The 23071-nt window shown below is 44.7% G+C and overlaps 2 protein-coding genes across 4 annotated transcripts in view; one reads left to right on the top strand and one right to left on the bottom strand.

The window, feature by feature from the left end:
- Nucleotides 1-14070, bottom strand: part of B3GALT5 (beta-1,3-galactosyltransferase 5) — a 35692-nt gene extending 21622 nt beyond the window's left edge. For 2 of the 3 annotated variants that reach the window (XM_032392571.1, XM_032392573.1), the window contains exon 1: nucleotides 13933-14070. The gene's annotated coding sequence lies outside the window, so the exon portion shown is untranslated. Of the gene's footprint in view, nucleotides 1-10215; nucleotides 11166-13932 lie in introns of all 3 variants that reach the window. The other variant, XM_032392572.1, reaches the window with a different exon arrangement.
- LOC116624529 (protein enabled homolog) lies at nucleotides 1471-22553 on the top strand. The gene is made up of 5 exons (XM_032392535.1): nucleotides 1471-1614; nucleotides 13838-14112; nucleotides 14946-15038; nucleotides 18006-18086; nucleotides 22527-22553. The coding sequence occupies exons 1-5, from the start codon at nucleotides 1471-1473 to the stop codon at nucleotides 22531-22533; spliced, it is 600 nt and encodes a 199-aa protein (XP_032248426.1). The 3' UTR covers nucleotides 22534-22553.
- The last annotated feature ends 518 nt before the right edge of the window (nucleotides 22554-23071 follow it).

The following is a 23071-nucleotide window of genomic DNA, read 5'->3' as shown; positions in this document are numbered from 1 at the left end:
TGTACTTCTGAATAGCAATGCAACTGTATACAGACTTAAGAGGAAAACAATAGGCCATCATCCCGACCATAAACAATAAAGGAATTAATGCTAAGTTTAATCAAGATCATCCAAAATCCCAACCACTTAGAAATAAAGAAAATTGACTAAGAGGTCAAAGGAGAAATTAAATGTATAATAACAGATTACTTATAAAACAAAACAAATGAGACCACCACTTATCATTCCTTAGGATGCGTTCAAAGTTGCTTTCAGAGGTAAATGCATAGCCTTAAGTATTTTCATTATTAAAGAAAAGAAAGAAATTTTTTAAAAAATTAAGCTCTCAAAGAATTCAGAAAACAAACAAAAATTACAGAAAAGAGCAAGGATAATAAAACCAAAAGCAGGATTGAATTAATTCAAACATTAAAACAAAATATTACTGGGGTGCCTGGGGGGTTCAGTCAGTTAAGTGTCTGCCTTTGGCTCAAGTCATGATCCTGGAGTCCCAGGATCCAGCCCCACATTGGGCTCCCTGCTCAGCAAGGAGTCTGCTTCTCCCTCTGCCCTTCACCCCACTAATGCTCTCTCTCTTGCTCTCAAATAAATAAATAAAATCTTAAAAATATATATATTACTAAGAAATACACACACACCCTTTCTAGCATATCCAAAAAAACAGGGAAAGGTGGCAGAAAAAAATAAAATGAAAAATGAGAAGATAATCAAGATGTTAAGAGTCCTATGTTTGGAACCCAAGGGAACTGATCAAATCGTGTCAGTCACTTGCTAGTTATGAGCCTGAGAATATTTACCTTTCTAAGACTCCATTTTGTCTATAAATGAGAATGCAAAACTTGTAAAATGAGAGAATAATGCTAACTACCTCCTAAACTTTTTGTGAAAGTCAGGTAAGTACTTCCCAGTTCCCAGGAACTAGTAAGCACTCAGGCAACACTCTAGATCATTCCTAAGACTTACGTGATGCTAGTTTGTTTGATTCCCAAATCCCTACAATCCCATCTTAACTCTTCCCAGGATATAATCACTTGACGTGGTCCCATAGGTCCACTGTGCAGGAGGACATTTGCAATTTCATCTTCAAAATAATGCAATTCATAGAAATTGGTGAAAGTCCAAATTCTTCCAGATTTGAAGTAGAACCGACACGACTGTGGATGAGCTGGTGAGGGGGCAGCTGGTGTGCAGTGATATGACAAGAGTCAAATGTCCTCCAAAACATATGTCCCTACAGCACAGTTCTATGCTACAAGAAGCCTCCTACTAAAATGTAGAGAACTGACCTGGTTAGATCTGACTGCATAAAGGAGACATGGAAATGGCAAGAGTGAGACCATGGGACCTGAATAATGAAGAACAAAGAAGAGAATTTAGAAAACATGAGTCGGGAGGGAGGAAATGGGGGTGGAAAAGGATCAACTGGATACACAGGAGAAAAACCACATTAATGTCCCAAGAGTGGCTACCATGAACACCTCCTGCACGACAGCAACTGTTCTGAGTGCTTTCCATGTGATTACTCACAAGTCCTCCCAACACAGCTACAAGGTGGACCCAATGTTCTTTTTGAGGAGAAACCTGCAGAGTGAAGTCGCCAGCCTGGATCCTGGAGTGAGTTCATGGTCAAAGTCAGCATCTACAGCCAAGCTAAGGTACCCCAGGGCCCACAGTCCGGCACCCGCTGCTCACTCCCCCTCTCAGTGTCACAGAGAAGTGCCCCAGGGACCAAAGAAGCCTAAAGAAGGAAGGGCCATCATCAGGGTCAATCCTATAGAAGACCGTGGGACCAGAAGTGCTCAGACTTCCACAATGCACTTCAGTGGAATAAACATGGCTAAAATCAGACAGCGGATGACAATCCTTCAAGAAGAAAAAGAAGGTGATGGGGAAGCGGGCTTAAACAAAACTGCCCATCCTAGGAACCAACAGCTAAAGAGACAAGGGTCCAAAACATGGGTGGGAAGGAATGAAACTGGTTGGTCCAGCCAGACAACAGGACAAACAGGACAGTGATAAATGATGGCTGATGGAGAAGCATGAGGAGGAGAGCATGGCAGAAAAGAAATTAGTGTTGCCAACATCTTTCCCAGAAGTAAAGTTTATGACAGGAAAAGAGTCTTACCTGTTAACAAGCAGGGGTTCCTCAACAACAACAAAAAAAACTGGCAATGGACTTGAATAAGCATTCCCTCACAGAAGGTATTCAGATGGACAACAGACTCGGGAAAAGATGCTCACCATCACTCATCATCAGGGAAATGCAAACCAAAACCATTGTGAGCTCCCACTTCGTACCCACTAGGATGGCTATTATAAAAATAAATTTTAAAGAATTAACCAGTGTTAGCAAGCTTATGGAGAAATTGGAGCCCACCCTTGTGCAATGCTGGTGGGAATGTAAAAATGGTGCAGCACTCTAGGAAACAGTATGGCGATTCCTCAAAGAATGAAACATAGAATTACTATATGATCCAGTAACTCCACTTCTGAGTATCTACCCAAAAGAAGAAAGCAGGAACTTAAACAGATATTTGTACACCCATGTTCATAGCAGTGTCATTCACAATAGTCAAAAGGGGGAAGCAACCCAAGTGTCCATGAACAGATGAATGTATAAACAGAATGTGGTCTATCCATACAGTGCAATGGTATTCAGCCTTAAAAAGGAAGGACAGTCTGACACTTGCTACAACATGGATGCACCTTGAAGACATAATGCTAAGTGCAATAAGCCAGTCATAAAAGGACAGATACTGTCCAATTCCATTTATATGAGATCCCTAGAGTAGTCAGATGCATAGAGTCAGAAAGTAGAATGATGGTCGCCAGGGGCAGGGGGACTGTAGGGAGAGGTGACAGATAATGGGCACAGGATTTCCTTCGGGCGTGATAAAAGTGTTCTGAAACTAGACAGTAGGGATAGTAGCACAATGTCGTGTAAGTACTAAAGCTAATGTGGCCAACTTAATTTATGTATATCTTACCACAAAGGTAAAAAAAAATTGGGGGGTTCATTGAATTGTAAGCTTTGTGAGTAAAATTTATATTGATATTGCACTTTGGTAAAACTGTTAATAAAACATGAAAAGGGAAGAAAAAATCAAGGGTTGAAGGGAAGCTGAGATCAGAGCTAGAGGGGAGACCTTTCTATCACTGTAGGGCAGGTTTTCCCAAACCGTGTCCACCAGACACCAAGAGGACCTGTGTGTGTTTGGGGGGACCGCCTGGGGGGTGGGAGAGAGATAGACGGCAAGTGGGAGAACTGCTGGATTAAACAAAATTAGGTTTCTTCACTGCAGGACTTTTTGGAAACTTCACAAAGTTAACGTTCAGAGTAAATTTCAAAAAGAAGATTCATAGGCAGGGCTGCCCAAATTTCTTTGATCCTAGAACAGTTTGTGAGGAACACATCCCACAGACTAACAAAGAAAGCAAACAGATAAAGAAAAGGTTGACCAAGTGGGGTTATAGCTGGGTCAACAGCACAGGTGAGGTGGGTCAGCAGGTGAGAGCCACAGGCTCTATGAATCTGAGGAACTAGGAACCAACCACATGAAAAATGCCTTTCCAACCTCATAACTCAGCTTCTCTAACCATTTAAAACTCCTCCATGGTTCTTGGCACTATCAGTTTTCATTAGCCTGAAAAAGCCCCTCCACGTTTTACCTGATGGAATAACATGTGCAAACCACCTTGCTTGAGCATGCCACAGGGTACTGCAGATGGCCCAAGAAAGAGCTTCAGTGAGACAAGTGTTAATACCATGTATTAGAAGTCAGGAAAAAGTGCCCGTCAGTCAATATTGGACATAAGCGCTACAATGTAAGTCTAAAATGGGAAGCAAAAATCTGTCAAAGAATAATGGAGGCGATTACTTATTTTGCATGTAGATTATTTTTCATATAAATTATTTTCTCCCATGGGAAAGTCAGCTGGTAAACTGACTCTTAGAGCCAAAACCAAGATTTACAAGAGTTAGGATGGGAAGAATAAACTACAGTCCTAGATAATAAATCTTATTTGCACACTGGGGAGGGGTCACCTAATTGTTAATAAGCAGAAAAGAAGGAATTTGGGCATTATGTCCTTGAGAAAGCCAAATAAGAGTATCAAAAACAAATCCAAATTCAGTTATTTATGGGTCCTCTAGGAACCTCAGAGTGAGCTAAGGAACATTGGTGACAGGCTGTATCTATGGTATGTTGACCACCATCATTCCATCCACCTTAGTAAGGCCAGCCCTCTACCATTTATTTGCCTCATTCAAATTTCTCAATTCCTTCATCCATGTCTAATTATAATAGGCACGTGTTTCCCTCCAAAGCTGTCAAACAACTGGGCATTGCGCCAGGCTTCATACAAAAGTGGGGTACTGAACACCCACTCTGACCTACTGCTCGTGGGTTGAATAATATTATCAATTATTAATGCTTAAATGTGTAATAGGGCATTGAGACATTTGTTTTTCTACTTTGTCCACACTAACATAAAACAGTAAGTTCAAACTGGCCAAAAATAGACAAGCAACACCCAAATGAAAGACACAGCTCTTAGCATAGTCCTTAAACATGGTGGCCAGGGTAAAACACTGAAAATGCCAGAATTTTACATGAACCCTTAATTGGGGTGGTAAAATTAGTGGAAAGGTGAGGAATTAAAATTCATAAAAGTCTTATTTTTATTCGTCTTCCTTCCCAAGCCAGAGAAAAGTGAACAGAGGTGGTAAGTAGGAAACCGGAGGGAAATGGGCCTCTAGAGTAAAATCAGGTCAAACGTTTACACCTGCCTTTCCATTTTCCACAGAGTGAAGGAAGGCCCAACAGAAAGGAGAATTATTACCACCCCCAAAGATAACTGCCTCCAACAGAACCAGGACTTACCAGAAAGTCAAATGTAGCAGACAGGTTAAGAGGGTCAACTTAATATTATAAGAGTTCCTGAAGAAAAGAATAAAAGGAATAGCTGAGAAGAAATATGAGAAGAAATATCAGTTGAGAATCTTCCAGAATGGAAGATGGGAGTCCTCAAATCAAAACTGCAGCTTGAGTACCCATCATGATAAATAAAGATAAATCTACACCTCAGCACACCCTAGTGAAACTGCAGAACATCAAGGGCAAGGAGAAAGTCTCAAAGGCTACCAGAGAAAGGCAAACGACCCACAAACGCCCGACAATTAGATGGACAGAAATTTCCCGTGTAAGTCAGAAGATAATGTAAGTCAGAAGATAATGCAGTGTTACCTTCAAAACACCAGAGGGAAATAATTGCCCATCTAGAATTTTATACCCAGTTAAAATAACAGGCAAGAGTAAAGCCATAATTAAAACATTTTTGAACACACAAATAGGAACTTTACCACCATGTAGCCTTACTGAAACAATTATTAATGGATGCACTTCAGCAAGATATACAAAACCAGGCCTACATCAAGGAATACAGGACACAACAATCAGCACAGAAATTGACCAAATACGTGGTTAAATTTAATTTATGTCCATAAGAATAACTAATTTTTCATGTTTAAAAAGTTAAAACCAAACACCAGGCAGCAGTTACAAAATAAAGGAGAGAGGTCATTTGACAATCAAAGTGTGTTAAGATCCTTATCATGATAGGGAAATTGATATAAATACTGAAAAACTTTAAACTATAGATGGTTAAAGCACATGACTCAAAATTAAGGATAATCACTAAAAGAATGGAAATACAGTCTGCAGCTTGAAAACCAACAAAGGGAGAAAATAAGAACACAGCAAAGTTTATTTATTCAACAGGAAACAAATAATAAAGAGAACTGAAGGGCGCCTGGGTGGCTCAGTCGTTAAGCGTCTGCCTTCGGCTCAGGTCATGATCCCGGGGTCCTGGGATCGAGTTCCACATCGGGCTCCCTGCTCGGCGGGAAGCCTGCCTCTCCCTCTCCCACTCCCCCTGCTTGTGTTCCTGCTCTAGCTATCTCTCTCTCTGTCAAATAAATAAATAAAATCTTTAAAAAAAAAAGAGAACTGAAGAAAAAAATGGGTAAGGAGAAAACACAGGAGATAATAAAATTAAGTCCAAGTACTTCAGAAATCATAAATAAACTCACTTATTTAAAAACAGAATATCAGATTGGTGCAAAAAAGAAAAAAATTCCATCCATATGCAGATTCAAATGACACACCCAAAGTAAAGATACAAAGCCAGGTGGGAAAGATACCTGCAAGAATTGGGGTCACGGGGATTCCTAGTGCAGCCGTGTGAGACAGAAGGGAATTCAAGCCAAAAGCATCAGTACAACACAGTAGCTCACCGTGTGATTTTATGATATAGATCCTTGATAAACTTATAAACTTGTTGCAGCATAGCTCAAAACATATCACAAAAACTGACAGTATTAGAGGGATAAATTGTATTTTTACACATCCTCTCAGAAAATAGCACAAGCAGACCAAAAACTAATAATAATAATGATCTGATGAAGAACACTAATAAATTTCATTCAATAAATAGGGAAACAGAGAATAAATAAATCTAATAGATCTAGTCTCGTTAATGTTTTATGTAGATAACTGTATTTGTTATTTTGGTTATTTGTGTCTTCCTAGCATGTGGAAGGTTTCACATCCTAAACTTCTGAAATTAGACACAGCCATCTGACTTTTTCTGGCCAGTGAAATGGGAGCTGAAGTGCTGAACGCTGAGAGACTTCATGGCAGGCGCCTGATTTTCTAGCTCTCTTTGCTCTACCTGTGTAAGTACACATTGATAGAAACATGCCATAAGATCCAAATAACATTAAATGATAAATCAGTATATGAAGGACAGCTGCTCCCAAAGTAGCTTGGATTGGCAATAGACTTTGCTTATGTGAAAAACAGCCTTACAGCCTTAAGATCTCAGATTTGGGGGTTGTTTGTTACTGTGGCATAATCTAGACTATTTTATCTGATACAATATTGTCTGCAAATAAGAACAACTTAGTTTCTTTTCTGGTCTTATTGCACTGGCTAAACCTCAGGTACAATGTTTAGTAAAAGCAGTGATAATGATATCCTTGTCTTGCTCTGGACTTTAATAGGAATTCTTTTAAGTTTCACATTAATATGATGTTTATGTTAGCAAATTAAGAAAGTTCCCTTCTTTGTCATGAAATTAGTGCTGAATTTTATTGATTCTCTTATTTTGGGTTGCATTGTTCGAAGTAATCATGTATTTTTCCCCTTCTTTAATTTACTGATGTCATATATTAATAAAAACCTGATGTATTATTTAGGAACTTTCCATTTGTATTTAGAAGAGATACTGTTAATAATTTTCTTTTCTTTTACTATCCCTAACTGAAGTTGAGAATTTTTCGGTTTTCTGTAATAGTTTGCACAACAGAAGGGTTGTTTTTTGTTGTTGTTCCCTTAATATTTAGTGAAGTTCACCTCTAAATCTCTTGGGGGTTATTGTCTTTTAGGATGGGAGCAGGTAGAATTCTGATTACAAAATCCTGTGTCTTTCAAAGAAAAAATTCAGTGTCCTTCATTGTTATTTTTTATTCAGGTTTTAGTTCTTCTTCAATGAACTTTGTTACTTGTGATTTTTTTACAAAATGATTTCATCTAAGTTTTGAAATGCATTGGCATAAAGTTGTTTTTAATATCCTATTATGATTTAAAATTGTTGTTTCTCAGGGAGCCTGCCTGGCTCAGTCAGCTTAGCGTTGACTCTTGATTTTGGCTCTGGTCATGATCTCAGGGTCCTGGGATCGAGCCCTGCCTTGGGCTCTGCACTCAGCAGGGAGTCTACTTGAGATTCTCTCTCCCTCTCCCTTTGCCCCTCCCTCCCTCACTCACGCGCGTTTTCTCTCTCTCTAAAAAATAAAAAATAAAAATAAAGAAATAAAATTGTTTCTCCGTGACTGTGGACCTTATTTATTTTTAATATGGTTTATTTATGCTCTTTTCTCTTTTTGGTTAAATCTTGCTGGGCTTTATGTCGTTGAGTCTGCCAACACTGCTGTCCGTTTTATTCTCTATTTCATTCATTGCTACTTGTATCCTCATTTTTCCTTTCTCTTGCTTTTTAAATGTTAACTTCGTCTTTTGTCTAGCTTTTAGAATGAAATGCTTAATATATTTTAAATCCTAACTCATCTGTATGTTTGAAATACTTCATAATTTGGAAAAAAAAAATGTAATGCTTCCAAGCTACATTATGAATTCGGAGGCGATCTGAAACCCAAGTGTACCCTGTAAGCAACTTTTTATACAATTACAGGATGCACAAAGAGAGACTAAACCCCCCAATCATAATTAGCCATGATTTCGGCTCCTCCTCCTCCTTCGTATCCTCAGGCAACAGAAAAGCAGATAAAACATAAAACACGATATCCAGAACACAAATTAAAGCTCCAAGCAGAAAACAAATAATTCTCACATAAGGAGAGAAGCAGTCAAGGATAATTCATTCAAATTACATGAAAGTATAGCTGAACCTGCCCTCCTTAAATATACTTGACAGAGGGAGAAACAGCAAAGAAGTATAACACCACAGAAAAGAAGGGACAGCAAAGGGAAGGAAATGTGCAAAAGACAAATGAAGAAGCCAATCTGGAAGAAAATATACTCCCAGCAGTGGATTACAAATTCTCAAATAGGTCCCGGTGATACTCAGTGAACACAAGGGAAATATCCCTGGATGGGTTGATATTTCTCCATCCCTGACTCCATCTCTAGATGGAACATGTTTAGCCTTGAGGTTGATTTGGAATATTTCATTAGAAACTGGAATGATTAGTACTACAAACAATGATTTTAAAAGCTGTCGGCGTAATACCATGCACTTTAAGCTTTAAAAATGTTGATCACAGTCTAAGCTACCAAAAAGGGAAGAAAAAAAAAAAGCCTTTACAATAAATGATCTGCTGCTGTAAGACATTAAGAACATGAAATCAGGAAACAAACTGAGGGTTGCTGGAGTGGTGGGGGGTGGGAGGGATGGTGTGGCTGGGTGATAGACAGTGGGGAGGGTATGTGCTATGGTGAGCGCTGTGAATTGTGTAAGACTGTTGAATCACAGACCTGTACCTCTGAAACAAATAATACATTATATGTTAAAAAAAAGAAGAAGAAGAAGAAGATAGCAGGAAGGGAGGAAAGAAGGGGGGAAAATCGGAGGGGGAGACAAACCATGAGAGACTATGGACTCTGAGAAACAAACTGAGGGTTCTAGAGGGGAGGGGGGTGGGGGGATGGGTTAGCCTGGTGATGGGTATTAAAGAGGGCACGTTCTGCATGGAGCACTGGGTGTTATATGTAAACAATGAATCATGGAACACTACATCAAAAACTAATGATGTAATGTATGGTGATTAACATAACATAAAAAAAAACATGAAATCAGCAAAACAAGAACAAAAGCATGAGATGACAACATGAAAGAAAGAGATTAAAAGGGGAACCTGCAAAACTCAGGAAACATATGGAGGGCCAAAGCACTGCGGCAAAACAAACAAATAAGGGACAAATAAGAAGAAACAGAGCTGACAGTTGTAAACCTAAATAGGAAAGCCCAGGAATGGCTTCAGATGATTACAGAGTCAGAGGTTCAATAAAAGAGTCGGAGACCAAGATTTAGACAACAAATTAAATACTGTGCCCCTGACATTGGTCATTTTATCCCAGTGATTCTGTTGCACAAAACAGCTTGGGCACATTTTTTCTGGCAATTACCTTTAAAACCAAGGCTTATTTTTTTAATTCAATAAAAGAAAACTAATCTTGTTGCTTTATCTTCATACCTCATTCTTAACCCGAAATAATCTTATTCAGCATGGTAAAGTGCTTGGCACAAAATGAGCAAATAATTAGTAATAATAATAATAATGGCTACTTGTGTGGCTCTTATTTACACACTAGCACTGTTCTAAAGCTTTATTTATAGATTCATTTAATCCTCCTACCCCCCCCCCCCCGGGTATGAAATAAGCACTATTATCTCGGATGTCAATGGAGGAAACTGAGGCACAGAGAAATTAAGGAACATGCCCAAGGTCACACAAGGGCCTGGCAGAGCTGGGACTGTGAACCCAGGCATCAGGGTCCAGAGCCCAAGCCCTTCATCTCAACAGGAGTATTTACTGAATGAGTAAATGGATGATCAGCTACTTTATTTACTCAACTTGGTCCCCAACGACTTCTGGTAAAAATTCTGGTTAATTTGTCTTTGAATGAGTCTCATTACCTGACACCCAAATCTCCTAATTCTGGGTTTCAACTGCAGGCCATGTTGGTTGACAAGATCTCTCTAAGTCCTCTTGGCCACGCATTCACCTCTTCAAACACAGGCTCAAACACCTCTCGCTGCCTTGCAGGCAAAGAAAAGTCATCAAAACCCATAGGAGACCAGCCACAAAGCTTGAAGGAACTCCATCCTCAGGCCAGGGGCAAAGGAGAAGAGCCTGGAATTAGGAGGCCTGACAGGAGCCCTCACCCATTCGAGGGGCTTTCCTGGGGACAGAGAGGAAGCAGAAGCATGCCATCGGGAGCAGAGGGAGGAAGATCGGGAGAATACCACAGGAGGTCACAAGCCTGGGGTCTTCCAAGGACACCAATGGGGGAGAGGAGCAGAAACAAGCCTGGGGTCTTCCAAGGACACCAATGGGGGAGAGGAGGCTCCTGGGAGCTCCTGACTGTTGACAGTTATGTTCAGGTGGATAGGGATGTGGTAGTTCAAGGTCTGCCAGGTTCATTTGAGTCAGCATCCCGGTCATCTGGGGGGAGAAGCTGACAAGGACCAAGCAGCGTTTCATAGCCACTGGAACCAAGATTCAGGATCAGGATCTAGTCCTGGCAGAAAACCAGGTAGAAATTTGATCCAAAGCCCGGTCAAATGGACAAGCATCCTGGGGAAGCAAAGGGTTTCCCTGGGACACCAGAGCCTGGCTCAGAGCCAAGGCCAACGCCGTGCTCAGGAAGGCAGCGGCCGAGCCCCTGAAACCTCCAGGACTGGTCGGAACTGGCCTGAGTCTGCAGCTGCTACAGCAGCTGAGGAAGGACGGCTGCCCACGGTGTCCGCTGATGAAACAACGAAGGTCAGCACCGGTTTGAGGAATCTTGGTCAGGTCTGCAGACTCTCATAAAATCAGACATCAATGGTGGTCCTTGTCTCTTCAAAGTACCCACTTAGAAATCCTACAAGAGAAATGGTGCCCATGTTCTGGAACCACCTTTGAGAAGATAACACCGTCCCTGTCATTGTTTTGAGATGAGTGACGTATCTTTATGCTCTGAATTGCATGTGCAGGAGCTTAATGCCAATGGACCACAAAAGTTTACTTATTTTTTAATTTACCTAACAAAGGAACTATAAAAGATGAATGGACTTGAAAAAGGAAAAAGGAAAGAAAACAGGTCTTGATATATATGCAGCCATTCCGTAGAAGAAAAGATAGATACCTATTTTTTTTATCCATGCAGCACATTACCTCCCTAGAACTTATTTATTTTATAACTGGAAGTTTGTACTTTTTGATGCCCTGTACCCATTTTCCCAACCTGCCCTCACCCTGACTCTGGCAACCACCAATACATTCTCTCCCTCTATGAGTTCAGTTTGAGGGTGGTTTTTTTTTTTTTAAGATTCCACATGTAAGTGAGAGCATGTGTCTTTCTCCGTCTGATTTATTCCACTAAAAGGAAGATATTAACTGTAATTTGCATATTACATGCACGTGTTAAAGAAGAAACACCATAAAAGATGTGCACATACAAGACTACATAACTTAACTAAAATACTTTATTACATGTGAGGATGGGCAGAATCAGTACACATTTACCCACAAATGTGACTCTAGGAATTTCCATCTATCAAATACTCTACAGCCATCCCCACCCCCAGCACTCCAGGGAACATGACACCTCCCCAGATGCCTATCTTCTTTAATTCGCCTCCCGCATCTCATGAAGTAAGGGCAGAAACAGCAAATGAGGGAGATGCAGATGCGGAGGTGGCAGGTGATGTTAATATTTACAACAGGCAAATACATAACAGGGACTTTTGTAAGTTTGTCACGCTAACATAAAGGAAAGGTGAAAAATAACTTCACAGCATCCAGTTACTGCAGACTCAGAAAGGGGTTTCTATTGGAAGATGTATTAATCCCCAGTCAGACACCTAAACAGAAAAAAAAAAAAAAAAAGGCGAAACAAATAGGATAAAAAAAGTCAGGTGCAATATTTACCCTGCATGATACACACACACGCACATGTATGCACATGACTGACACAGATATTATGAGAAACACCGATTATAAAATCTGAAGGCACCTCACTGTACTTAGGAATGACCTAAAGAGACATCCTTCTAGTCCTCCCCGCAAAGCCAAAACCCCTACCGTGGCTCCATCATGAAGAGACACCCTTTGCAACCTGTCCCCTGCCAGCCCTCTGCAGCCCCCACCGCAGGGAGCCGCCTGTGCAGACTGCTGGAGTTGGGGTTTGTTTCTCAGATGGGGTTACTCATTTTAACTGTCAGGTGCTTCTATCCCAAGTTAATTCTCCCATCCTACGTTTGCACCGTGCCCGCCTCATGACACCACTTCCTCAGGTGCGTGGTTTGAGTAGAGATGATACTCTGTAAATGAATATACTGTTATCAATAGCAAAGATAATAATAATGACCCAATTAAAAACTGGACAAAGGACCTGAATAGACATTTTTCCAAAAACATCCACATGGCCAAGAGGTACCTGAAAAGAGGCTCAACATGACTGATCATCAGAGAAATGCAAGTCAAAACCACAAGAACCTCACGCCTGTTAGGCTCTTATCAAAAAGACAAGAGATAATAAGTGTTGCCTGGACCTGGTGCACTGTAGGTGGGAATGCACACAGCTAGGATGGAAAAGTAGGGAGAAAAATAAGGCTAGAACGTCAGATCCAGCAAGCTCACTTCTTAGTATATAACCCAAAGGAAACAAAAACATGATCTCAGAGACATCTCTACTCCTATGGTCACTGCAGCAATTTCACAATATCCAAGATATAGAAACAACCTGTCTGTGGACAGAAAAATCCATAGGGAAAACAACTGAATGGTATTCAATCTTAAGAAAAAGGGAAATCCTGCCAATTGCAACAACGTGAATGAACTTGGAGGGCATCATGCTAAGTGGGGGGGAAAAAGAGCCAGGCAAAGACAATACTGCACGGTATCACTTACATGCAAAACTAAAAAAACAAACAAACAAAACTGGAACTCATGAGAATAGAAAAGTGGTTGCCAGGAGCTAGGGCGTGGGGGAAACAGGGAGAGGTCCTGAGCATGTATGCATAACACCACGAATATAATTGGTAGCTCTATGTTACGTAGTTTAAATGTGCTGAGAGTCGAACTTAAATGTTCTCACAAAAGAAAAAAAAAAGGTAAATTTTTTAGAAAATAAATGCACTTTTAGACCAACTCTGATGAAATCTGGTCTGTAACCATCTTCCCCTTAATTTCAAAAGAAAAAAGAAACAGGACAAGCCCACAGTACCCGCGGCCCTCCTAAGCTCAGGGCAGTCAAAAGCGCCCCCGCGCCGGGAACCACGCGCCCCGGCCCCGCGCCCCCACCAACCCCGAGCCCTCAACTCCCAGCCCCCGCTGCCCCGCAGGGCCCGCGCCCCTGGCGCCTCCTGCGCCCGCTCCTCCCGCAGCTCCCCCGGGCCCTCACCCGGACCCCCGCGTCCCCCGCGCCCGGACCTCCCTGACCCCCGCGTGCCCCTGTGCCCGCACCTCTAGGACCCCCGTGTCCCCCCCGTTCCCCCACCTCCCCGACCCCCGCGTGCTCCCGGAACCCCCCCGCAACCCCCGCGCCCCCAGCGCCCCGCTCCTCTGCACCCCCGCACTTCTCGTGGCCCCCGCGCCGGGTCCTCCGCACCCCCGTGCCCCCCCGCGCCCGCACCTCCCCGCCTCACCGTGCGCCCCGCACTCCCCTGTGGCCCGGCCGGGCTGCAGCCGCAGTGCGGCCGACAGAGCCAGGGGCGCGCGGCCAGTCTTCGCAGGCGCCGGGTCCAGGCCGAGGGCGGCTGTCCCCTCCGCACGGCATTTAGGAGGTGGGAGGAGCCGCGCGGCGATGCGCTCGGGAAATCTGATAGGTGAGGCGGCGGGCGGGCGGGGACGCGGGGCGCTGCGGCGGGGGTGGAGCCGGGGTGGGGGGCGCCCCGGATCCCGCCTCCGCCAGCAGCCCGGCGCGGGTCGCGGGGGAGTGGGGGGACCACCCTGGAGAGCGCCTGGCGTGGCGACAGGAGCTGTCTGCGGTGTTCCGCCTCCGTAGCCCCGAGGGGAAGAGCATCCTTCAAGGAGCACCAGACATTCCCCATGGTGGAATTTGCTCCTACCCCCTTGGGCCGATTCTTTGAGTTTACCGTCCTCCGGGCTTCCCAGGGGACGGTCCCAAAGTTAACTTCGAGAACACTCTGTACGGGGAAGGCAGTGCGGCCCTGTGCTTCTCAAACCCCAGATGCCTCCAGAAAGAATACCCTCCCCCCTTTCAGGAAAGAGAGGCTATTTTCCTTGCCGATGGTTTGATTAGCAGCCAGGAGTCAAGGTCAGCTAAAGGAATGGGGAGTTTGGGGGGCTGTTTAATCCTTAGGACCTCCAACTGAAGTAGGTTCTATTCCCATTCCCATTTCACGGATGAGGCAGCTGAGGGCCCAGAGAAGGTAAGGACTTGAGAAAGGTGAGCAGATGAGTAGAGAGATCGATGTGGTGGTGCCATTGGGAGCCCTGCTTTCCGTGGCAGGAAAAATATACATGTATTTATGCACAAAAATATACATGTATTTTTTTTTAAGAGTTGGAATCATATCATTGATCATCTAATTCAGTGGTTGTCAGCCCCAGCCGCACAGTGACCTCACGTGAAATTCCCAGGGCCCTGGGGCCCTGCCCAGACCAAAGTAATCCGATTTCTTTTCCTTAATCTCAGATCTGCAGTGGTTTCAGGGCGATGCCAGGCCTCATCACCACCACCACCACCCTGCCCTGTTGGCCTGATCCTTCGTGCACACACAAAGATGAAGTAAGCTGATGTTGGGGAGAGGGGGGAAGGAGACCCCAAAATATTTAGTGAGATGGAGTGCCAAAGCCTAAAAGGTGCAGCATCCTTTCAGAGTTTCTGAGAAAAGAAGAGGCCCCCCAAGAGGGAGCCAGGAGCCAACTGAGCTGTGGGTTGGAGGGAGGGCCCCCTGTGAAGAGGCTGATGAGTAAGAACATAGTAGCACAACCAGGAGCCTGGCTGATTAAACTCCCCCGCGTTCTGTGCCGCTCCCGGCTTTTATGCAGCAGTTTCCTGGGGTAACCAAATGGGCCTGGTGCACGCAAAGCTGAGCACTATTAGCCAGCCCAACCTGGCAAGATGCGGCCTGGGGAGCCCTTGGGGCCTCAGGTACCAGCCCAGAGGGTGAATGAGGCAAAGCCTGTGCTCACTCACGCCCCTGCCCTTTCCCTGAGTCCCCACCCCATCGCTTCCACCTTCCCTGCCACCTCCAGTGTGACAGCTGTCAGTAAGAGCCACACCTCTGCGAGCCACAGACCCCAGCAGACTCATCAGGCTGGCTGCTGGCATCCTGAGGGATGGTGACACGGGGCAGGTGTTTTTCAATCAAGATGAAGGGAGCAAGGAAGATGCAGGATCCAGAAAAAGGGGCCAGGGGAGAATGGCGACACCACTCCAGCTGAGACCAGAATGATGAAAAGAGCAGAACACCTTCCAGGCAGAGGGAGGGCCCTGAGACAGGAATTCACCTGCCCGTGGCTCAGTATTACCATGTGGAAATGGGCTAATAGAACAGGGCAGACCAGGTAGGTCAGTGCACACGAATCGCATAGCCTTGGACACACCTGTCCGGAAAATAAAGCACCATCTCATGGGCCAGGGCTCATAGTTAAGGCTCCAACACTAGCCTTTGCTAAACTACGAGACCTTAGCAAAGACCTTGCTCTGTCCCTTTCACCACGGGGTGGGCCATGCAGACTGCTCCACGGGCGGAATGATTTTGCTGTTCCCCACCCCTACCCCACATGTTCTCCAGAGTGGGACACCTGTGACTGCCAGTCCAACGTCCAGACTCCCAGTTTGCTGTGACCCAAAACAGGGACTCACACCCTCAGCATAGACATTTGGGGTCAGCTGATTCTTTGTTGTGAGGACTGTTCTGTGTGTTGTGGGATGTTTAGCAGGATCCCTGGCCTCTACCCAGTAGATGCTAGGAGCACACACACGCGTGTGCAGGGACGCATACACACAGAGTTGTCTTCAGATGTCCTGAAGGGAGCAAAATTGCCACCAGTTGAGAACGGCTGCTCTCATGGGAGGAATGGGACCCAGTGTTCCACAAAGAGCTCCAGAACACGTATTTCTTATGGATGCCGCATGCAGAAAGGCCAATTGGCAGACCAGAACATTACGCTACATGACGGGGCCCCTGGCCAAAGTCCACTTCCTCCGGTCACTCCGGCCTTCCCATGGTCCTTGAACAAGCTGAGCTCATCCCCGGTGCAGGATCTGTGCGTCTCCTCTTCCCTCTGTCTGGAATGCTCCTCCCCAGATATTCATGGGACTCTCCCTGGCTTCCTTCAGCTCTCTGCTCCGATGCCAGGTCCCAGGCAGGCCTTCCCTGAGCATCCAGGCACACACCCTCCCGCCCTCATCACTCCACATCCCATTACCCTACCTGGTCCTGCTTCGCTGCCTGACATTGCAGTCTGTCTCCCCTCCCAGAATGGGACTTCAAGGCAGACCACTGCCTCCCCAGCAGAGGGCCGAGCACAGAGAGGATGCTTGAACAGTACTTGTTGAATAAGTAAGTGGGGGACGGACAGAAAAGCTTGCAGTGGCTCGAGAGAATGGGGAAGGCAGAGAGGTCTTACGCCCTTGGGTTGGGTCTCAGGAGTTGTGAGAGGCAGAGAATGAGAAAGACCCTTCCCCTCCTCGTGTAGGCCAGTGATGACAGGTGTGTGTGAGGGGGTGGAGGGGTGTTGGCCCACTTCTCACCCATCTCAGAGAGGTTAGAGCCGTTGTCAGCGGGAAATCCTGCATTTCTGACCTGGGTGGAACCAGCATCTCAGCTGAGACAGTCCCAAGGGCCCTCATACAAATTAACAGACCGATCAGAAGTTCTCTGAGGTCTGGCAAATGGTGTTCCCAGGGAAGCCACCGTACTAATTAGAAGTACGTTTTTCAGGTCCAAAGCAGCTTAATGAAACGTTAAACAAAGCTCTCACAGAGCAAGGGGAAGGGCTGTCAGAACTGAGATCCAGGGCTCGGGAGGAAGTGACTGCTGCTTGGGGTCTGGGGTCCTCGCCGGCTGTGTGGCTGCCCGGCAGGGGACACCCAACCCGCATAGCCCACAAAAGCCGGCCCCACCTGGGCCAGCCGCACCCACCACAAAGATGGGGCTGCAGAATGTCATCGTAATCCCCACCCCTCGGAGGGGGCCGCGGGGATACTGGCCCACATGGTTATAACGCGACAAGGCTGTGCCCGTCACACCTCCAGGTTGGGGCGCAGGTGGCCCCGCATTCACATCTTCCCAGCCAGTGAAGGGATCCACGTTCAGAGTGGGGCTAGAAAGGGCAGTCTACACTGGTAAAAAGTACCAGATTAAGGAGGAAGGCTGAGTTCTGATGACTTTGGCCACGTCTGAAAAAGCAGAGCCCTCCAGCCATCAGGCAATAGCCGAAGTGTAGTGGACAGGATACAAACTTGCTACAGGAAGCTTTCTGTTTCTTATTTTGTTATAGATATTTTATCTTATTTTGGGATTATTCCAGAATAATGCAATTTTTTGACACATGAAAAACCCAAGGATTCTTAGAGAACATCCACCGATTCTCAGCTGTCGGTGGCTATTGATACTCATTTCTCGGCACAATGCGCCATTATTCCCTCGGGTCTGTGCTCCCCGATGTCTCCAGTGAGCGCTGGATCCTGTACACAGAACCAGATTCTGGAGTCTAACGACAGATATTCACCTTGTATCTTAAGGACAGAAGTTCCAAGCCAGGGAGGTGATGGAGACGTAGGGACACCAAGAGCCTGGCCACCGGTTGTACCAACCTTGCCTCGGTAAGTTGGCACCACCATTGGTGGCCGTGACGACAGAGCTGTGGTGAGGGTCACATAAGATGGAGCAGTCACAGGCTGGGCACACCCCTGCGGCACCCCGTGCTCCCGTTTTTAGAATACTTAATTCTGAGGCATTTTTTGTTTGTTCATTTGTTGGTTTTAATTCCACGTTTTGTCGCCAGAGCGCGAAGCCACACCCTTACCTCAGCCTTGCCTTCCGAGCCCGGTCTTTAGAGCTACACATCACCCTTGGCAGAGAAGCTGTGTGTATGGTGCTAACTGATTTTTGACAGACTGAAAATCAGCTTCACGCTCAAAGTTTTTTCTACAATTGAGGAGATTTTCATGGACCCTGAGCTCGCTCAGGAAACAGCTCCTGGACAAAGCCCTTCGAAGAGAGGGTTGAGTCCTCGGGACCATTTTTGCAAAATAGAACATTCATTTCAAACGTATACATTCTGGAGCATTGGCTTAAGACACTGATCATCTCTTGAGGAGGGCACACACACACACACACACAAAGTTGTTCTCTTTCTCCTTCAAGGACAGCCAGGGTCCGAAGAAGACCAACTTTTCAGTAAGTGACCATGTTAGGAGTTGGATCTGGACAGGAATGTTAACAGAAGTTTAACGCAATGTGATGGGAGTACAGAGGAAGGGCCAGGTGATTCTAACCAGGGGTTGGACTTGGTCTGTTGTGTTCCATCTTTTTTTTAGTATTAGAAGCTCCTTTTTCAAATACAATGTGTGTAGGCCTCCAATGTCCAGAAGCGAGCTAGGTCAGACCTGTTCTGTTGGGGGACAGAGGCAGCCTGCAGCCCCCTCAACGCTCCCCCTTCCTTCCATTGCCCCAGGGATACCTTGCTATGCCCAGGACTGTGCCCCACGATGCTTCCACGTGTCCACACGGGAGGATGGGGGGATTCCTTCCAGTTCTCAGCACCATGGTTAATGGAACCACAGTAGCAAACAGAGGAAGCCAAGGGAGGCCAAGTACTGGGAGCTTCTGTTGATTTACTCCTGGGCCCTTCTGCTTCTCCTCAGGCTCCTACCTTTTAGGCAACTCCTTCCCTTTTGCCCACCTGTGGCTGTGCCGGGGTGGGGCAAGGAAACGGAACATGAATCTCAGTGTGCTTCTTGCCGGCCTTCTTCCATAGGGTGGAATCACACTTTCCCCAGACACTCCAGCTTCCAAAGCACTTTTTATGCAAGCAGTCTTGTTCAAGCTTCTAATAACCCCACCAGGCAAGACCAACGGGGACTGGCAGCATGGACTTGCAAGCCACCTACCAGCCCTGTCCCCTCCGTGTCCCACATCCACGATGGGGATGTCAGGAAGGTGCTCGGAACTGTGTCTTGCACGCAGTGAGCCCTCCCAACATGCCAGCCGTGAGGGTTGGGTAAATGACCCAGGAGCACATCTCTAAAAAGTGGTGGTGGGGGGAGGGGGGGACAAAGTTCCAGGACCCAGGCCTTGGATTCCCCCCTTAGACACCCTCCCCAGTCCTGCTATTCCAGGGTCCTTTGTGTGGTTGTTTGAGTGCCCACAGAAGCACATTTGATCTCCAAACTAAAGTAAGAAGTGCTAGCCATGCTTGGTGAATGAACGAATAATGCTGTGGTGGGGAGACTCTGTTTTCCAGAATTTCTCATTAATGGTTTTACTGCATAAAGCCTGGGAGAAAGAACTGATCATAGCCCACATAGGGAAACTCACTTAGCCCCATCTTTTGTGGAAGGAGAATTACTGTTGGTTATTGTTAAAGCTCTATGCCAATCATTATTCTAAATGTTTTACACGCATTAACTCATTTATTTCTCACTACAGCATTGTGAGGCAGGTGCTACTAGATCCCCACTTTACAGATGAGAATACTGAACCACACAGAGGTCAAATAATTGGCCCACGTAATACAATCTCTTACCAACTAGAAATAACCTAAAGTTATAATGTATGTCCATAAGTTCATTAGCTCACCCAGTTCCTCTCCCCTGATTTTTATCACAAATGTTATAGATTTAAAGTTGGGGGGAAGAATCAAAGAGGCAGTGCTTCTCACTCTAGTCTGAATGAATGGGGAGCTGGCAAAGGTTAGCACAGATTTGTTTCAAAGGAGGAAACCCATTAATCCATCATTAGCCCCTGGGCAGGAAGTTGGTTGAGATACCTTTTAAAAAGAGATAAGGAACCTATTATCCTATTTTTGCCTGAGGCAAAACATCCAGGAATAGGGTAGAGAGCAATAAAAAAATAAAAATAAGTGGAGACAAAGTAAAAAAGGAAAAGAGAACTCAATACAAAAGAGAGTAAGATCCTCTCTCAAGGCCCTGGACCAGCCCGGTCATCCATCACCCATGGTAGTTGGTTCTTTTTTTTTTTTTTTAACATTATGTTAATCACCATACATAACATCATTAGTTTTTGATGAAGTGTTCCATGATTCATTGTTTGCGTATAACACCCAGTGCTCCATGCAGAACGTGCCCTCCTTAATACCCATCACCAGGCTAACCCATCCCCTCACCCCTCTACCCTCTAGAACCCTCAGGAACATGACTTTTAAGGTTCTTATGGTTTATGCCAGAGCAACATACAAAAATCTGTCCCTGGACATTTAAAAAACAAAAAATAGGGTCCAGGGTCTCAGGTACTAACAACTAACTTTGGGAGACCCTGTCTATACAGTTCTTCTCCCCAGTGTTATTGAGATGTAACCGTCACATAACACTGACTAGGTGTAAGGTGTACAACATAATGACCTGATATACCTATATATTATGAAATGCTTACCACAATACATTTAGTTAACATTCATCACCTCACATAATTACAGTTTTATTTGCTTATGATGAGAACTTTTAAGATCTACTCTTTTAGCAACTTTCAATATACAAAACACTCTTGGTAATTATGGTCATCATGTGTACATTAATATACAGTTTTTTTAGCCAGGACTTCTCAGAGCCTTTATTATGGATTGTGAATTTTCAAGAGGGACATAAGGAATGCAGCCTTTTCCAAACTTACCAAATACTCCAACCCATTTTCCAAAGAGCCTGTTGTACGGTTAATGTTCCAACTTTGGTCCCCACTTTGGGTAATAACATTCTAAAGCAAAATAAATCTTCTGCTTATTTCTTGACTGGATTATTTGCTTTTTGGGTGTTGACTTTGATAAGTTCATTATAGATCTTGGATACCAGCCCTTTATCTGATATGTCATTTGCAAGTATCTTCTTCATTCCGTAAGTTGCCTTTTAGTTTTGTTTACTGTTTCCTTTGCTGTGCAGAAGCTTTTTATCTTGAAGTCCCAATAGTTCATTTTTGCCCTTGCTTCCCTTGCCTTTGGAGATGTGTCTAGTAAGAAGTCGCTGTGGCTGAGGTCACAGAGGTTATTGCCTCTGTTCTCCTCTAGGATTTTGACGGATTCCTGTCTCACATTTAGATCTTTCATCCATTTGGAGTCTATTTTTGTGTGTGGTATAAGGAAATGATCCACTTTCATTCTTCTGCATGTGGCTGTCCAATTTTCCCAACACCATTTGTTGAAGAGACTGTCTTTTGTCCATTGGACATTCTTTCCTGCTTTGTCGAAGTTGACCATAGAGATGAGGGTCCATTTCTGGGCTCTCTATTCTGTTCCATTGATCTATGTGTCTGTTTTTGTACCAGTACCATACTGTCTTGATGATGACAGCTTTGTAATAGAGCTTGAAGTCTGGAATTGTGATGCCTCCAGCTTTGGTTTTCTTTTTCAACATTCCTCTGGCTATTTGGGGTCTTTTCTGGTTCCATACAAATTTTAGGATTATTTGTTCCAGCTTTGTGAAAAATGTCAATGGTAGTTTGATAGGGATTGCATTGAATGTGTAGATTGCTCTGGGGAGCATAGACATTTTAACAATATTTATTTTTCCAGTGCATGAGTATGGAATGTTTTTCCATTTCTTTGTGTCTTCCTCAATTTCTTTCATAATGTTCTGTAGTTTTTAAAATACAGATCCTTTAGGGTTGCTGAAAGGCAGGGGTGGGGGGATGGGGTAACTGGGTGATGGGCATTAAGGAGGGCACATGATGTGATGAGCACTGGGTGTTATACACAACTGATGAATTATTGAACACTACATCTGAAACTAATGATGTACTATATGTTGGCTAATTGAATTTAAATTATAAATAAAAAAATAAAGCAAAATAAATCAATAGAAAATAAATAATGATGTGATACATCTGTTATTTCTGCTCTGATCTGATAACATGACATTGAAGTTCATGAACACGGAGGAGAGGAAGCTTGTTGGTGAGGTGGGAACTTGAGTCTCTGACATTTGTGGGGCTGGGCCACACTCTCCTCAAAGCCCACAAGGCAGAGAATAACTACTACATTTGGGAAAAAAACAGTGCTTTAAAAGCCAACTGTTTATGTGATTTGTTTTCAGGGACTAGATCTCTCTGTTCCCAGAACCAGGAGCACATGCTTCTCTCAGCACTCCCTGACCTTTCATGCCCCGGGTGTAGCCAGGAAGGATGGAGTTCTCAGATGCCTTGTCCAAGAAAAAGTGAGTGACAAAGCAGGAAGCTCCTAATCTACCCATTTGGATGAGACTTAGCCCCTCATCAATGAACTGGCTCCCATTTATAGAATGCCCAGGCATGAAAATGCCAACACAAGCCAAAATTCCTACCATGAACAGAGATGTGTGGGCAGGGTGCCCCTCCGTCCGGGTGCATCTCCTGGGAGCCCGGGCGTGCTGGGGTGGCTTGGACTGTGGCTCTGCCTCTCCCTAAAGTTCCCCTGTCTCTTTGTTCTCCAACAACTGCCAAGGCCCAAGAGGCTGGGAAGCAGAGGGGGCAAGGGGTGGGAAGCAAAGAAAGCAGACAGATGCATTTGAGATCCTTTCATCCATGAAGGACCCATCCGGCAGGCCATCATCACTGAGCTCATAAGCTTCCCCACCAGCCATCAGAACTCCCATGACTGTCT

This window comes from Phoca vitulina, unplaced genomic scaffold (assembly GCF_004348235.1).
Source record: "Phoca vitulina isolate PV1807 unplaced genomic scaffold, GSC_HSeal_1.0 scaffold68, whole genome shotgun sequence".
Lineage (NCBI taxonomy): Eukaryota > Metazoa > Chordata > Mammalia > Carnivora > Phocidae > Phoca > Phoca vitulina.
Note: the sequence above shows the minus strand (reverse complement) of the source record. Positions and strands in the feature narration are given on the sequence as shown.

Excerpts from the sequence above, each read along its gene's own strand:
- LOC116624529 (XM_032392535.1), top strand. The coding sequence starts at position 1,471 with ATGAACACCTCCTGCACGACAGCAACTGTTCTGAGTGCTTTCCATGTG. Across the intron at positions 1,615-13,837 it reads TCGCCAGCCTGGATCCTGGA|CGCCCCGCTCCTCTGCACCC; the intron begins GTGAGTTCATGG and ends CCGCGCCCCCAG. Across the intron at positions 15,039-18,005 it reads CGTGCACACACAAAGATGAA|GACAGAAGTTCCAAGCCAGG; the intron begins GTAAGCTGATGT and ends TTGTATCTTAAG.